At 40.6% G+C, this 17936-nt stretch overlaps 2 protein-coding genes across 2 annotated transcripts; one reads left to right on the top strand and one right to left on the bottom strand.

Moving 5' to 3' along the window:
* Positions 1-2051: 2051 nt before the first annotated feature.
* On the bottom strand, positions 2052-5390 carry LOC119906089. The gene is made up of 3 exons (XM_038723604.1): positions 4813-5390; positions 3673-3793; positions 2052-3279 (listed from the first exon to the last, which is right to left on the bottom strand). The coding sequence occupies exons 1-3, from the start codon at positions 5306-5308 to the stop codon at positions 3132-3134; spliced, it is 765 nt and encodes a 254-aa protein (XP_038579532.1). The 5' UTR covers positions 5309-5390; the 3' UTR covers positions 2052-3131.
* Positions 5391-7102: 1712 nt separating this feature from the next.
* On the top strand, positions 7103-16517 carry dalrd3 (DALR anticodon binding domain containing 3). The gene is made up of 13 exons (XM_038723528.1): positions 7103-7573; positions 9159-9466; positions 9801-10111; positions 10873-10931; positions 11032-11133; positions 11270-11334; positions 11706-11764; positions 11890-11972; positions 12311-12437; positions 12992-13050; positions 13212-13328; positions 13421-13489; positions 13952-16517. The coding sequence occupies exons 1-13, from the start codon at positions 7340-7342 to the stop codon at positions 14069-14071; spliced, it is 1713 nt and encodes a 570-aa protein (XP_038579456.1). The 5' UTR covers positions 7103-7339; the 3' UTR covers positions 14072-16517.
* The last annotated feature ends 1419 nt before the right edge of the window (positions 16518-17936 follow it).

Below are 17936 nucleotides of genomic sequence, written 5' to 3'. Positions count from 1 at the left end.
TTATACTTTAAATGCCTTTGTTTCTTATGCACTTAAATTGAAAGCAAATGGAGCAATAATTTGATGACCTCCCAAGTGCCAGTTTTGTAGATACAGGGGCTTTGGCTTTATATACAGTAACTGTCTTGGTCATTTTACAACATTCAAATCAAGCATTTCTTCCCCCTGTCGTAATTAAGGAACTGTGAGCTATTCTTAAAGAGCTTAGTGTTAGATAAAACCGTTGACGGCAATAATTAAAATCTAAACGAAATAATTCTTTCTCGGTGTGTCCAAAAATGTTCCAGTCATTTGTTAGTGAAATGTTTTCTCCACTTATTTGCTGAGCATCAGATACATACATAACGCAAGGAGAAATATTTTCCATTCAGTATAAATGTAATTAAAACCACAACTTACAAAAGGTTTCATTAGACTATGTGAACCATTCGTGATCATTTTAAATTAGGTTGTATCAGCACTGAAAAACCAGAGGACAGAACAAAGCAAGCCAGATGAAGCTGATGTATTATTACGAACTTTCTGCTGCTCATACAGTCCGACATTGGAAAAACCGCTCCTTTGCAAGTCGTTGCAATCATGTAACGGATCGTTAAGCTGTACTGAAAGGTCGAGAGAGGCATTAGTCTGCTTGTCTTGTGTAGTTTTCCTTACTTTGAATAGCTGTGACTATCAGAAGTGATTGCAAAAATGGTTTCAATGTCTTTCATGACTTGCAGTTCAAATTGTAACATTTTGGTGGATTAGTCCCACTCACCTTTTTTTCCCCCTGTTAATAATAATTTTTCTTTCTTTTAGCTGTGTTAACCTGACCAGACCTGAGCCAAAGCTTGATTTAGTGGGTGGGATTGTAACGGAACCCATAATGCAGCTGTGATTCTGAGCTCCAGCTGGTTATGGGGTCCGTTTCCATCCCACAATGCACAGCACATCTGGATCAGACGGGCTGCTACATCACCAAGAAGATACAGGAGCAGGGCGTCATCTTCCCCAACACAAATAATTGATCACTTTATCAACTTCAGATTACCCTGCATTTCTGATGTCTTCCTCTGTTTAAATATATAATATACATATTAATTCAGTTAAAAACTGTTGAAAAGAACAAACAATACATTTAAAACAGTAAAACATGGTTAACAGTATCTACAGTAAAAATACACATCCAAGTTAACTGAGCCACACGTTTAAAATCAAAGCCTATTTAGCTTTTAGTCCACCCATTGTGATTCATAAAAGCCAGTGCTCAACGCTCAGTCAAATTCAGATGATCCATTACTTTTGTTTCTTTTCAATCAATAAGGAAAGTGAAACTAACAGCCCTACCTTTAATGTTGTGTTGCCACTGTAGCAGCATACATTTGAGTGTAATTTGTCTGATGCCGCAGTCTTATACAGAAGGTGTTTTTCCTCAATGACACGTTATCTCCCGGATTGCTGATGACCATGAATGCAACCGGGAATTTTGTGTCAGCCAAGAATGACACCTAAAACAGCGACCCAAGCACTCAGTTTGTAAAGTGTAACACTACGTATTTAGATTTTTCTGTATTGTCTTCTAAATGGATTTTTCTAATAAATCTCAGAATTTATTTATCATTTACTGTGTATATTTTTCTTACTATGATATCCATCAGCATACATCATTTATGAGCTGTGCTAAAAACAGACTACCATTCATGAACCACTGAAGAGCAGCTTTTGTTCTGCTACGGTGTTATAGTGGTGCATACAGCATGCTCTGGCTTCCTTTCCCTCTGGGGAGCACTGCTGGGTGAAACATGACGTTCACATCGATGTTTGACACAGCAATGCTTTTTCTAAATGCCAAATTTCAACAATATTATCACCCATGTTGTCCAGTAACTTATTACTTACTGAAGTCACACTTTATAATGACCCCAAATTAAATCCAATGCTTAGTAACAACTAAAGGTTGTAGCAGCTGCCTGCTTTTGCTGAGTTTAGTTCACTGTTCACACCAACATGCTAAGGTGAGGTGGTAGAAGAGGTAACAGCGCATCCATAAATACAACAGAAACCACAGCATGTTTTTTTTTTTTGGGGGGAATCATTGTCTTCTTTCATGTTAACTGAAAAAAATGTTCACACTGCAGGTGTTCAGTCTCCAATTTCAGATTTTCATCCATACATTGACACAGATCTGATGTTCTGATACACACATTCAAAGATTTCTAAGCAAGTTTTGAGTCACTGGAGTCAAAAAAAGTAAAAGTAATGATTATAACAATAAGTCTCTATGTTTTCATATGCTCTACGAGGGGCAGCTGTGGGTCAGGAGATACAGCGGGTCGTCTACTAATCAGAATGTGTTTTGAAGTCTGCTTGAGCAAGATACTGAACCCCAAATTTCTCCTGGTGTGTGTATAACTAGCCACTGGCATCAGTGTCTGAATGGGTGAATATGACATGTATTGTAAAGCGCTCTGAGTAGGAGGGAAGACTAGAAGTATACATACAGTACAGTCCGTTAAGATTACATTTACATGATTATGACTGTTTTAGCTGTTCAGTGGGGTATTGAATTTTGTGTTGTGTGTGTACCACCAACTTTGTTTGCATGACAAAACCACATTTTAATCTGCATTTGACAAATTATTTTTGAAATGGAATAATGGTGCTACAGTCCACTATTATAATGCAGAGTCATTGTTCTTTACAATGACATTGTTCAAGAGTTAACTAAAAAGATAAAAACAAAGCCATATGAGCACAGAATCAGGCCTCTGGTGTGAATTTGGCCTGTTTTTTTTTTTTTTTTTACCCTGGATTTGTATTAGCGACAAGTGAGCAGAGTTGAGGTTAAAGGCAAGATGATCTCAGTGACTTATCTTTCTTTACATTGTTACAGTGAAAACAAAAAGAACGTGGACTTAGGCATTAGACAGCTGCTGGAGGAGAGAGACCGAAGTGTTCCCTACATCTGAACCCTGTTATATGCCTTCACCACTCACACAGGAAGTGTCAGTCAGGGACCTGAAGGTGCTGAAGGTGAAGGGAACCTCGAGAGTATCCTGTCCACAAGTTCAAGATGTTTCTCATGGTTTTGCTGGCTGATCCTTTCATGCATGGCTACCAGCTGACTCATAAGATTGTTCTGCATTTCCTTCTCATGGTCCATCAACCTTTGTAGCCGGGCATCCTCCTGCGCCTGCATGGAAGCGTCCATCTCTCTGAGCTGTGCGACTGTTGCTGACACTAAAGTAGAGACTTGCTCCATCACTGTTGTTTTCTTTTTCTTCGATGGAACTGTATATGCTAAAAAAAAAAAAAAAAGGAGATAGACAGTGCAGCCTGTCAGTAACAGGACAGTGATATTTGATATTGTTCTGTCTCCGTGCTTCAACACACTGGACTTGGAATAAAACAATTACCGTGTGCCGACTTTCAGCTGTGAGGGTGTTTACATCGATTACACATCGTTGTCATTTGCACTTGAGTAGAACCACCACCAACAATAACAAAGCATTTGTCTTCATTAGAACAGAACATGGACATAATTTGCACAATAATGTAATATGTATTTAAACCTACATGCTTGAAATTTCAAATGGCAAAAAAGAAGTCACAGGTTGTAAAATTGTAAATACACATCTGCTAGTTATGATGTGACATCAGTAAATAGCAGACAGCATTTTTATGCTTACCCACCTGACTGTCTGCGGGTCTCCTCCACTCTCAATCAGTTTGATGGTCATAACAGCGAGGTTGGACTGTGACAGACATGCTGCTGTCCGCCAACGCATGACCACTGAGTGCACTATGATTAAAACTGGGTAAAAACAGACACTTCAGTCTTCACCTTAAGAGGACAAATAGCATTAGGCAAATAATTTCACTAAATTGGGGGTTAAGATTAAACCTACAGGACCAAATGGTCCCTTGCTGACATATTAACTATGTACCAAATATGGAAGCATTCGGAGCTATGCCTCATTAAAGTCGCTTCTTCTCTTTAAAAACATTTTTATTCTTTCATCATCCTGACAGTATCTCATGAGAATGTATACAATGAATAAAATAAATAAATAAATTGTATACAAAACAAGCATATGGCTTAAATTTGAAGAGTAAAAGAAGTAACTTTTCACGTGACTCTGAGGAGGCACAGTGACAAATGCTTCCTAATTAAGTGGCCATTTGTGGCAGCAGTGCACAGTTTCACCTTAAACACGCCAGTCTATTTGTTTGACTCCATGTGAGAAGAGTTAATAACCGCCCTAGGGCAGTTTTATATACTTTGGTGCATACTGCTGTGTCCATTTTTGCCCTATTTTAGTCATAGCACACACAATGCAGTTTCCCAGACAGAAGTTTTGCAGGACTCCATACAGATGCTTGCATCTTCACAGGCCAATAGACTCAACTGTCCCATCACACTTGTTTACAGTTTCATTTTCTTTGCTTTTGTGAAAGCACTTTGTAACATTGTTTTGAAAAGTGCTCTATAACAGTGGTTTGGTTGCGACAGTTAGTATGACTTGTGATCCGGTTATAAGTTGGTAAAACAACTTGGTTCAATAATCTTACTCTCTTTTATAATCATCAATCTTCTCTCTGTTTTATATGCAAACATAGGCAATATTATTTCTTTGAATGTCAATTTTTTTGACGTGCACTTCTAGTTACATGTCAGTTTTATTACTTAAAATGGGGTTAATAAACAGATACTGGGTTCAGATTTGGTAAAATGCTGTCAAACTCCAACATCAGCCCTTGGCGGTGTGTGGGACCTCAGGACACACAGGCCTGCAGGTCCTCCGCATATCTTTTCTTAACACATCTACTTACTGGCGTTAATGGACTGTAACTGTTCTGACGGGCTGTACTCATCGTCGTCCTCTGCCTCCACTGGACCCAGATGCTTGTTGATCTCCTTGTCGTCAACGTCGTCCCAGAGGCCGACGACAACCTCCTCGGGCGGCGGGGGAGATGGCGGTGGGGGTGAGGGTGCAGGTGGGGGTGTGGGACTCCTCTGCCGTTTAACCGGGTTCCCCGCGGAGGCATTCCCGAAAACCCGGTGGCATTGCTCATAAAACGGCCAGTCGACGCGGTCGCTCCCGCAGCGGGTCTTCTGCTGGTGATACTTGGTGTACTGCTTCCTTAGTGCCTTCAGTTTACTGATCACCTGCATGTGTGACCTGTACACCCCCCTCTCCGCCAGCAGTTTGGTCATCCTGTTGTACACTACAGAGTCCTTCACTGTGCCCGTAATCTGGTTACGGATGGCTTCCGACCCCCGGATGGTCAAAAGTTCTTTTATTTCGTTCTCTTGCCAGTTGTGCATCTTCCCTATTGTGGAAAATTCTGCCACTGAAGCGCCTCAACTTATTACAAACACCTCCCTTGTATATTTGCGCCCTTTACGTCACATTTCTGCGCCGGAAGAAGACGTGCTCAAAGATTTTTTTGTAATTCACAACATACAAAACATAAATCAACTGGTACAATAAAATCACTGTCTGTGCAAATGAAAGATGGTTTTAAAAACGCAGACATTAAATAAATAGACAAATAAATACACAGGAAAGAAAGAAAAGGGGGTACCATACAGTATAAGGGGGGAACTAGTTAGGCAGCTGTAGAAACAAAATAAAGCCTCATTTAGGCGCAGCATACCAGGGGAGATCAAAACAATACTTATCAAAACAACAAATGCCAGCAGGGACGTGCACAGACATTTTGGTGGGCAGGGGCTCAAGTGAAAATTTTTTTTTTAAACTCTGACTTCCTTCCAATTTATTTTAATTCCCTCACACTCACACAATTTTTAATATTCAACATTTTTACTTTTCTACAAAATAATCAGTACACACAAAGACCATGGCCTTAGTATTCACTTGGTATATCACAGGAGCAGGCAACAACAACAAAAAGTATGCAACTGTCGTGCCGAAAAGAGATCGTCTGCCGAAAACTGATGTTTCGTAGGCCTATGTGTAATATCTTTGTTTATATTTGGAAAACGGGCTGTAGCCTAATTAACATGACTTACTGCCGACTTAGATATAAAATGAAGACAATTTTGCAATTATTGACTCTGTATTATTTTACTTGCTGTGTAGGTCTACCAACCAATCCACTCTTTTTTTACCTGTTATAATACCTTTAAATGGCTAATGCAACTCTTAAAATGCAGTATTTCACATGCCAGAAAATGATTGAAGCCTTTTGTTATTGGCTGAAAGGTTATTTCTGCCCTGAAATTAGTTGATTTCATTCAGAAGAGTTATATTTGACAGATTATAGCTCACCTAGTACTTTTTTACCTCTTAAAATACCTTTAAATGGCCAATACAACCCAAAAAATGCAGTAGGCTATTTCACTTGCCAGAAAGTGATTGCAGAGACTGGGCAATACAGCTCCAGCAGACGGCAATCACTTTTCGGCACAACACCACAATGTGTATATTTTCTATGCTACTCGTTTCAAGTATATATTCAGAATAAATGACAGTTTCATTAATAATATGTTTATTTTTCACAAGGCAATAAATCGTATTCATTCTGTTGATGTTATTGGAACACATAACACTTCAAAATCAACAACAATCTTCACACTAAACTGTGGCACTGGGCTGCAGGCATAATTAAAATAAAAGTTTTATACTTTTACTTTTTCTTTCACAAGCAAGATGCCAAATGAGCAGGCTTCACACAGCCAAGCAACAGAATACTGAATTGCCTGAGTACATTAATTTATTGATCAAATACATATATATTACTGTTGCTATTTACCACACACACACACACACACACACACACACACACACGGCCATGAGCTGGCCTTTTGCCTTAGCTGAACTTCAGCTACATGCACACAATAGAGTCCAAAACGTTTACACAATATTTAGTTGGCCTGTTGATGTTTAGCTCCACATGAGGAATTCAACTGAAGAGCAACATATTCAAAACACCTACTTTTATGTTAAATCCATTTTTACGTGTAACGTGAGATGATAGATTGTTTAATCTAGCCTTTCAGTATTGTTTAAGATTGCAGTACCCCATGCACTGGATGGCGCTATTAACAGCAGTCCACTGGTCCAACACGGAAATTCACCTCGGAAGAAACAGGGATTGCACTCGACTTGACACTAGTTCCGCAAAGAAAAAAAACTGCCAGTAGCCTACAGCCCTCCCTTACATTCAATATCTGACATCGACTAGTGATTACCGTACGCATGGAAATTGGCACAGTTCGGCAGAGTTGAAGCTAAGCACAGCCTGCACCTATCAGTTTTAACATCAGATATGAGTAGGTTGTGGATGTGCTAATAGCCTGGTAGCAAGCTCACCTGTTAGTGTTGTGACGGTGATGGAGAATATTGAGCAGGCTTCGCCCCTCCGGATCACCCCTACTGTCGGGGCGCTGAGCTCCGCACTACGGGGGAAGCATGAAAATGTCCCTGATTTCAGCCGGGGGAGCGGCGACAGGATCTTTCCTGAACCAGAGAAGCTTTGGTTCAAGGAGAGCAGCGCTAAAAACCTGCGTAACAGAGACTTCTTGTCGCCGACCACGATGCTTGCCACGCTGTATGCGGATGGACAGGTATAGTACCTGCTAGTACCTGTTGGGTTTGCCAACATTTACATTGATTTGAAAGCAGAAATATACATGGAGTGTGTTTTCAACTGTTTCTAACGTGAGACGGCCAATAGGAGCTGATGACAGGCGAACTGTGTGCTTCACCTTTAACTGATTTAAAGTGCTTGTCTGAAGGGCAAAGCTGACCGGAGCCCCACACATCTTTAAAGGGTAACTACGGTATTTTTCCAACCTGGACGCTATTTCCCCATGTTTTTGTGTCTGTGTGACTAATTTGGACAACATTATTTGAAATTGGTCCAGTATTGAGCGAGTGGGCAGCAGTGAGACAGTGATCCTTGCGGGCAGTTGTGTCCCATCAAAGTGCATCCACTGAAGTGCTTGTTATGATAGAAAGAGTAAACTCATTTTTAACTATATCCCTATCTCAAAGCCACCAGACTCCACTGTCTGAATCAACTAATTTTACCTTACACGACACGAGAGTTGCTGGACTACTGCTGCCTCGGTCGGTTTGTTTGCGTCTTCATGTTTTAAAGGGTGACTGCAGCGCGCTCGCTCAATACTGGACCAATTAAAAAAGATGTCCCAGTTAGCTTTAGACACTAAACATGGGAAAATGGAGTCCAGGTTGAAAAATACCTTTTATGTGCCTTTTACCTTTAATAAAGGGCACATAAAACCTCAGATCCTGAATACATTTGAATGAAAATGAGATTGCTAAAACATCCGAATTACTGAGTGGCTGTTGACTTTGCCCAAGTGATCGACCACACACTAACAGCCTGCGGCAGTAATTATAAACCCATGAGTGGCAGGTGCAATATGGGTCAGCCTGACAGACAGGCACAGCCAGAAACGCCAACCTTGCTGGGCTGGCGCAAAGCCCACAAAGGCCTTTTCCATATAGCTTGTTCGTGCCAGTCCGTGAAGATTATGTCCCAGTGCAAATTATTTTAACAAATGCATATTTGAGCTCCCACCCCTGGCACGTTCCCTTTGTTGGGATTATTCCTGCATCATTGTGTGTGGGGATGCTAGTGTTTCTGCATGTGGTAACACATAATCACAAGCAGGTATGTTTTACAGTGATATGCATTTTTGTAAGATTAAAAGGACAAAAGTTATGTGCAAAACAGTCACATGCATATCTTAAGGTAAGAGTTAAAACAATCCAAACAAAGTTTTTATTATTTACTGTATTTCTAATTTGAAAGTATTAAATGACATCCATCCATCATCAACCGCTTCCAGCAATCGTACGCAGCAATCCTGCGTACTGGGTCACGGGGGGCTGGAGCCAGGTCGCCAGTCCATCGCTGGGCCGTATTAAATGACATACTTGGAGAAAATGAGAAAATTCATAATACTAAAGTTTCTTTACAAAGGAGATATCTTACAATATAAATTGACATCCATTTCTTGGAAGTATACTTGATCAGACCACCTGTAGTACTTGATCCATGCATATGTGATCACATGAAATTCTGTCTTTTTACCTTCATGTCTTTCCCTCCTATCAGACTGGCATATTCTTGTTTATGCACGCATGTATATGAGTCTCTAATCATTCCCTTTACCTGCCCAGGTCCCTCCAGCAGTGATGTCCAGGGTCCTGTCTCTCCGTGGCACTGGGGTTCTGCCTGTGGCGGGCGGGGAGGTAATGGGTGAGGGGTTGAGGGTGAGGGTCGATCGGGCCACAGCCTTCAAGGCTGTCCTGGCAGGTGGAGCCACAGAATACCTGAAGCCATCAAGTCAGAAGCAAGGCTGCATGGTGATCAACTGCCCCGCACTTCACCCTAAACCCAACACACAAACTCCTGATACACTGACTCTGGGCCATCTGAGGACTGTTTTGTTGGCTGACCACATGGGGGTGCTGTTGAGAAGACAGGGGTGAGTCTCTAGTTTAATTACAGCATGACTGAATGGGCTTGTGAATGAAAGGACATATTATATCTGTGTATATGAAACATTTTGAAGCATTTGGCTGGTTTCTACTTTACAGCATTGTAAATCAAATATCTTATAAGCAATTTAAAGATATAACCTTGGACTCTGGGAAACTTTGGGCATTTTTCAATATTGTCTGACATTAAAGACTAAATTTACTGAATGATTAATCGGTTAGTTGAAAAAACAACTAACAGATGAATTGTCTATGAAAATATAGATAATTATTGATTAAAACTGTTTCTGTGATCAGTATCAATCTCCTTAATTGTCTCAGATTTGTAGTGTCGTATTGCCCCACGCTTCCCGAAGACAGCGACATCATCACCTTTCTCCGAGCTCTGGGCATTGATTGGCCGACTGCCCCAGCCAACTGGAACAACGAAGAGCGGGAGGTGAAGATTCAGGAAGCGCTGGAGAACTCCCCGTACAGAGAGAGGGAAACTGAGAGAGGCAAGAGGACCAGTGGAGGAGGAGGGAGGAAAGTCGAGGAGGGGGAGAATGAGGGAGCACTCAAGGTCAACCTGAAACGAGTGTTCCAAGAGGAGGGGCTGCTGGGATATGACCCCAGCCTTGGTACTAGCACAGGTGAGGCCACAAGGGAGTGGGGCTGTCCCCGACTATTTACAAAGTTGAATCAGAATTGTCAAGTGTTGCCTGTAGTCGACTGATAGTCGAATCATATGAGTGTTTGTGTGCCAGAGATTGTGAGGGGTGGGTGGGGTGGGATGGGGGGGCTTACACACGGTAGCTCCCGTTTAATGTTGCAGAACTGCAGTCTCTATTTATTAGTCACTGTAACTTACACTGTATTACACTGTACTTACATTTCCAGCTAAACTGACGCTTATTGTTTGTACCCTTTTCTCTCCGCTCGCCTGCTATTCGCTGGTCTTGTGCTGAGTTTTGCGTGCCGTGTGGCCGACAACTGCACGCATGTCGCGCTTCCTCACGGTCTGTTTCTAAGTACTGGTTAAAAACAACTTTGTGTGTCATCATTGGTGATAAATGATCAGAATGTCTTGCAAGGTGTGGACAGCTCGGCAATAACGCCCACACATGCACACTGACCCCTCGTCCTTAAGGGGTAGGGTTACAATTTTGGATTTATTCACACACAGAAAATTATTAAAAGCTTCTTTCTTTTCACATTTTCATTTACAGCATTATATGTTGAAATGTATATTGTAATAGGCAGTATATGAACCTATTGGGAGAAAACTGGTAGTTCTGTTTAAAATTACTATTACTACGACTATTCGGGGTCAGCCCTAGTGTGGATTAAATTAACGAGATGGAACATAGCAATTAACCAGCTTTTTACTGCTTTGTTGGTGTATCTGTTTCAGTACACAGAGACAGTGTTTCCCACCTGGCACAACTGGACCTCGCCACAGCTGAGTGCACAGTGAGGCACACATACGCTATTTTACAAACGCATGTTTTTCCTTTTTCTCATTAAAAATAACAAAGCGTTGATTTGTATATCCTTGCTTCCACTTTTATAGGTAGCCATGGTAACAGTGTTACATGTGACTTCCTGTCAGGATGAGTTCCGCCAGCAGCAGGTAGCAGTGCTGTGGAGGGCCAGTGGAGCGACACATACACAGGTAACCGCGCACACACGCGCACACGCGCGCGCACACACACACACACACACACACACACACACACACACACACACACACACCATTTATTGCAATGTGTTCCTATTTTTTTTACCCGTTATGCTCTCATTGTCTGCAGAGACATCTGGTGTGTGGGCCTGTGAAGACTCCTGGTTCTCACCTCAGTGCTGCACAGTACCTACAGTATGACGCATCCCTTTCTTTGTCTACGGTTGTGTCTCTTCTCTCCTTGTCTCTTGTCCTCTCGACGTTTCTCACAGTTTCTGTCTCTGTCTTTAGGTTTTCTATCTTTCCTCTTCCTCAGATGTCATCATTTGTCTTCCAAGCCTATTTCTCCTTCCCCCTTTCTTCTCCACATCCACTTGCCAAGCCCAGCTCTCCACCATAATGATGTTTATTATCACAAAAGACACTCTTACTAGGATCTTCTCTGCACTGTAAAACTGCAGTTCTAATTATACAAAATTAAAAGTACACTAATGGGCGTTGATGCCGCTTTTCGTCATCTGTCTACTTGAGGCTTCTATTGTTTGTTTGTTTCTCCTCTCCCCTAGGCTGAGAAGAGGTCAGATGAAGGAGGCTTCAGAGATGAAGTATGGAGATCAAGTAGAAGGTGTGTGTACACATGAAGCTGTGTGTGGGCATACTTATGCCACTTACTTACAAAACTGATTTGACCGATACTAAGTACAATTAACTGGAGTGAAACTCCACCTTGTCCTCCTCTTACTCTTGTAGGTCAGACGTGGGATGACATCATCAGGGTCATGACCTCTGCTACTGTGAGATTTGAGCTGCTGTCAACGGTCCACACCAGTCCTGTGAGTCATTACAGTGTGTTTGCACCTAAATGTGTCATGCAGGTGGTGATTCAGTTTAATTCAGTGTTTTTATATAGTGCCGATTCATAACAGAAGTTATCTCATTGCACTTTTTATATAGAGCAGGTCTAGGCCGTACGCTTTGTGATATTATTTATAGATTCAACAATTGACGTGCGTATTTGTCCCAAACACCGATATTGCTTTGTGAAGAACGACTGTGTTTGCCGTGACAAGCTTGTCCATTATGAACGCCATTCTGTTCCCACGAACACTGGTGGCAGTGTAACCTTTGGTGTAATTCGTTGAGTCAGAATGATTGACAGCTGTCTGTTTAGGTGACACTGGATGTCCAGAGGGAAGGGGGGGTGTCCACCAAAGGGCCAAGAGGAGGAGTGTTTGTGATGTATAACTGTGCCAGACTGCACACTCTGTTCGACAGCTACGAGAGAGGAGTAGAAAAAGGTGAGAGTTGTGCTTTGCAAGAGATTTGTCAAAGTTCAGCAGGAGTGTGGTGATATGCTCTGATAAGTTAAAGCATGATTTAAGTGTCTTGTTGAGCACTTTTTAAAAATCAATACAGATAATTGAATGCTCCCTGCAGACTAAACTTTTGAGTGGCTGTTTAATAAGGGAGTGCTTCAGAACTGTGAAATATATATACTGAAAATTTAATATGAAAAGCTTGCATGTGTGTTCAAGACTCACAGAGTTAATGCATAAGAAATGAGAAAATGAGTATGAATTAAAAAAGAATAGTGTACAGCAGTGGTCAGCAGTTTGGTTCAGCAGTGGGCCTTTTTCTGCTATAGTTCACTGTTGCATTGTTTAATCAGGGCAAACATATGCACGGTTTTATTTTGATCAAGAGTAAAACCGGTTGTTTTAGAATTGTATCCAAGGGCATGTGTTATTGTTCCCTCTTAAGTGAGATAGAGCAGCTTATGTTAATGCTCATTTGGCCAAATAGGACTTGCATTTATACACATGTATGCGTTTTTCTGGCTGTTTATCTGCAGGTTTATACCCAGAAATCCCTGAAGGCTCCAAACTAGACTTCTCTGCTCTGAAAGAAGAGGTACCACTTCATTCTCTCCCATGTGGTTCTACTCTGTTCTGTCACTCCTTTCATTTCTTTGGATGTGTTTTGATTTTCCTTCCTTTCCATTAAAAACGATGTCCTCACAGCAACAGTTCAGTGTTAATCCTCTCATGCCGTCCCCGTTGTTTGACTGGCAGGGCGAGTGGCTTCTACTGTTCAATTATCTCATTCCGTTCTCCGAGCTGCTGGACCAATCGGGCCAAGCGTTAGACTGCGAAGGGGGAGGAGCCAGAGTGAATATTAAGACTGAACAGGTAAGGAGATTGAGATTTACTGATTTCCAAAGATGTATATTAAACCCAAGTGTGCTGTTAAGATGTTTATCTAACGTGTTTGTCTTCCTCAGATCTGTAAATTCCTTGTGTCTCTAAGTAAAGACTTCAGCTCGTACTACAACAGAGTCCATGTCCTGGGGGTGAGGATTTTTTTTAGTGTATATATTCATTTATTTCAATGAAAAGGAATTATCAGCTCATGAGATGTTAACTCCTACAGTGAGTTTTGTTTTTGTGCATGAATGTCTGAAAATGATAAGTTTATGTGTTGTCTTTTATGAGTTTGTGTGTGTGTGTGTGTGTGTGTGTGTGTGTGTGTTCCCTTCCGGTTGTACACCATATGGAGATCAATGTGTTAATAGCCTATTGCCCTGTCTGGTGACTTTTTGTCACTAACAGAATTTGATTACTGATGCAAAAAAACAGTTCAGTATGAGGATAGCAATATATAAACTTTTATGTATTTATCTCTCTCTCTACATCTTTTTTTTTTTTTTTTTTGCCATCAACATTTTTTTTGCCAACATCACTTGTTTTACTTTTTCTCTTTCTGTTACCGCCACACACTTCCTCTTTCTCTTGTCTGTCTTCTGTTTTTCCAGGAGCCGTTGCCTCATCTCTTCAACCAGATGTTTTGTCGTCTGTATCTGTTAAGAGCGTTAAGAGAGCTCTACCACAGTGCTCTGGACACCCTTAACCTACCCCCCATCAGACAGCTATAGCTTTGACGAAAGTCATCCTGTGATCACGCTTAGCCCTACCTCCCCACTCATTTCATCTCACACAAACACTCACTTATGTTTTGTAATTGTAACTTCATCACACACACACACTTCATTTAGCAATGAAAATGTATTCAGCTAAGACAGACTTCCCTCCTCCCTTCACTTCCTTCTTTCCCTTACCTTTCCCTCTTCTGGGCAATGTTACAATACAGTCCGTGGCTGCCATAGTCAATTATGATACATTGTTTTACCTACCCACTATATAGCTTCTACAGCTTCTACTTTTCAGTCAGATTTCTGTAGCTGGACATACTGTAACTGTTAAAATAGGATGTCATTACTTGTAAATCATGTAATGTGAACTCAGTAAACTCAAGATCAAGCTAAACTGGTTGGATTGATTTTCCTAGAAAATCTGAGTTGTTGGTATGTTGTTAAAGAAATCGAGGGGAAGTACACGTATATTTTCTTACTGAGAGTTTGAAGAGAAGTCTGATACGACTATGATGTATGTATGGTAAATAAATATGAAGGTACCCCAAGCAGTCGTTTAGCTTTGCTTAGTATAGAGACTGCAAACGGGGAAACAGCCTGGCTCTGTCCAAAGGCACCAAAATCCGCCTAGAGGCACCTCTAAAGCGCACTACTTAACACATTATATCCTATTTCTACAAAAACCTGGAGACTCCAGGAAATTAATGGTCCCAGTTGAGAAATAGTTTTTTTGCTAATAGGCGAATGTTGTTACCTTTTGGACAGAACCAGTCTAACTGTTTCTCCTGCTTCTAGCCTTTAGGCTCAGCTGCTTATGTTTGCGCTGCTATATGTCAGTCTCATTTTTCCCAAATTCCCGTATTTCCCAAAATGTAAAACTATTCCTTTGGATTAGTTTCAAAATGTGGATGGAGAAGATTCCTCTCTCATAACTGTTTCAGGCATCAGAATTTTTATAGCTAAATTTGCTTCAGTTAGTAAGATGGGATGCTTTTTTTTCTGTTGTAATTTATGCCCTTTGACCTAACAGCCCACAGAACTGAACTTTGGGACTTTTACTAGGATTTTAGTGCCAAAAGCCCACCAGTAGTCAAGACACCCCAACTAAACTGTCATTATTATCACAGTACCCTCCTATAAGTGTCTTAGTCATTGGCTTTTTTGGCATTTTTTACTTTGTTACTGTTGAACGTCCCATTTCATGTATCTAATCCACTTTATCAATGCCACACAAATATTTAATGTCTGTTAAAAAAGAGATCCATTAGTCAGAGCCCTCCAATAAGTCACAGTTATCCTACTTGACAAATCACAAATGTTCACTATCAAACGACATTTATTAGATGTGACAGATTTTGTTGAAAAAAACATACATTAAAATAAATGCATACATTTAAAGCATTGTGCCATAACTTTAGGAAATGCATGAAATGGCATGAAAATTATATATATATATATATATATAGAGTTGTATGCCAAATGTTATTTATTAATTTTGGTAGGGGAAAATAATTGTCTAAATGCTAAATAGATCCTTCAGTATCTCTGAAATGTGTAGTGTTGCCACTTCATTTGAGTACTGTCTGTTTAAAATGTGCCATAGCTTGCTTTAACTTTGTTTCACTTAATTTTGTAAGTTTTTTTTTTCGTTGAATATTAATAAGAATAATATAACAACATACGCTCACTTCAAACACTTCTCACGGCATGAAATGTGTGTTTGATCCCTACAAATGTTGCTTGTCCCTGAATATTATATTATATGGAATATGTACTTTATTTTATTTACTGTAGAAAAGGGAATGCTGATTTATTTACAGTGACCGTGTCATTTTAACCACTGCTGAAATTAACAGTATTAATGCAGAAGAGATGCAGAATAAGGGACTTATTTTTTCCTACCTTGTACATTTCACTGTATCTGTAAACAGACGTACTGTATGTGATAGATCGCTTTCTTGTAGCCATTGGAGTGTTTCTCTTGTTGCCATGTTTTTACCCCTTAGGCCTCAATGTCTCTGACCTTCTCCCATCTCTCATTCTTTTCTTTCTCCTCTTTGCCATCCTAACTGCAATCTCTCTGCTAAGAGGCCTCATGTCCCTTTATTTTGTACTGTATTATGTATTCACATACAGAGCTTAAGCCTGTCTGTCCTAATTTTAGTACCACTGGATTTGGATCTTGTGATATGAAGGATTTACAGCTGGAAACCAGACCCCAATTACTCATTTATTTAACAATAATATTAAATAAAAAGTCATTTCAGCAACCATGCACAAGCTGGAAACATTTACATCAACTTTACTGGACATTCCTTCCTATCCTGAAAGCCCTTCAGTGTATTTGCCCATGTGAATATAAAGCATACGGTCACACTCTGACACACATCTGTCCACCTACAGTTTCTGTGTCTTTCCTGACTTCAGAATTAAAATAACCATGACAGATTCTCTCGCTGTGCGTTGGTCTCTGGCTTCAGTATCTATAGATACAGTGGATAGAAAAAGTCTACACACCCCTGTTAAAATGCCAGGTTCTTATGATGTAAAATAATGAGACAAAGATAAATCATGTCAGAACTTTTTCCACCTTTAATGTGACCTATTCAATTGAAATAAAAAATAAAAACCCTCAAATAACCTGGTTGCGTAAGTGTGCAAACCCTTAGACTAATACTTTGTTGAAGCACCTTTTGATTTTATTACAGCAGTCAGTCTTTTTGGGTAGGAGTCTATTAGCATGGCACATCTTGACGTGGCAATATTTGCCCACTCTTCTTTGCAAAAGCGCTCCAAATCTGTCAGATTGCGTGGAAATCGCCCATGCACAGCCCTCTTCAGATCACCCCACAGATGTTGGATTCAGGTCTGGGCTCTGGCTGGGCCATTCCAAACCAATCTTCTGGTGAAGCCATGCTTTTGTGGATTTGGATGTGTGCTTTGGGTCGTTGTCGTGCTGAAAGGTGAACTTCCTCTTCAGTTTTCTAACCAACGCCTGAAGGTTTTGTGCCAAAATTGCCTGGTATTTGGAACTGTTCATAATTCCCTCCACCCTGACTAAGGCCCCGGTTCCAGCTGAAGAAAAACATTCCCAAAGCATGATGCTGCCACCACCATGCTCCACTGTGGGTATGCTGTTCCTTGGGTGATGTGCAGTGTTGTTTTTGCGCCAAACATACCTTTTGGAATTATGGCCAAAAAGTTCTTTGGTTTCATCAGACCATAACACATTTTCCCACATGCTTTTGGGGGACTTGATGTTTGTTTTTGCAAACTTCAGCTGTGCTTGTATGTTTTTCTTTGTAAGAAAAGGCTTCCGTCTTGCCACCCTACCCCATAGCCCATTCATATGAAGAATACAGGAGATAGTTGTCACATGTACGACACAGCCAGTACTTGCCTGAAATTCCTGCAGTTCCTTTAATGTTGCTGTAGGCCTCTTGGAAGCCTCCCTGACCAGTTTTCTTTACATCAATTTTGAAGGGACGTCCAGTTCTTGGTAAAGTCACAGTTATGCCATATTTTCTCCACTTAATGATGACTGTCTTTCAACAATGAGATCTCTCTGATGCTTTGAAAGCTCTCTGCGGACCATAGCTTTTGTTTGGAGATGCAACTAAGAAAATATCAGGAAAATCCTACTAGAACAGCTGAACTTTATTTGTGATTAATCAGAGTCACTTTAAATGATGGCAGGTGCAATGACTTCTAGTTAAGCTGAGTTTGAATGTGATTGGTTAATTCTGAACACAGCCACATCCCCAGTTATAAGGGATGCAACCAGGTTATTGTAAGGATTTTATTTTTTATTTTTCCCCCTCAAAGATTTCAGTTTGTTTTTCTATTGAATTGTTCACATTATAGGTCA

The sequence above is a fragment of the Micropterus salmoides genome, unplaced genomic scaffold, assembly GCF_014851395.1.
Source record: "Micropterus salmoides isolate LMB-PRFRI ecotype aquatic unplaced genomic scaffold, ASM1485139v1 Ms_hic_scaffold_16, whole genome shotgun sequence".
NCBI lineage: Eukaryota > Metazoa > Chordata > Actinopteri > Centrarchiformes > Centrarchidae > Micropterus > Micropterus salmoides.
The sequence above is the reverse complement of the archived record's forward strand: the minus strand, read 5'-3'. Positions and strand labels throughout refer to the sequence as shown.

Coding starts and splice junctions, on each gene's coding strand:
- dalrd3 (XM_038723528.1), top strand. CDS start 7,340: ATGGAGAATATTGAGCAGGCTTCGCCCCTCCGGATCACCCCTACTGTC. Junction 12,438..12,991: donor CGAGAGAGGAGTAGAAAAAG/GTGAGAGTTGTG, acceptor GTTTATCTGCAG/GTTTATACCCAGAAATCCCT. Junction 13,051..13,211: donor TCTCTGCTCTGAAAGAAGAG/GTACCACTTCAT, acceptor TTTGACTGGCAG/GGCGAGTGGCTTCTACTGTT.
- LOC119906089 (XM_038723604.1), bottom strand. CDS start 5,308: ATGCACAACTGGCAAGAGAACGAAATAAAAGAACTTTTGACCATCCGG. Junction 3,794..4,812: donor GTTACAGTCCATTAACGCCA/GTAAGTAGATGT, acceptor GTTTTTACCCAG/TTTTAATCATAGTGCACTCA. Junction 3,280..3,672: donor GGAGACCCGCAGACAGTCAG/GTGGGTAAGCAT, acceptor TTTTTTTTTTAG/CATATACAGTTCCATCGAAG.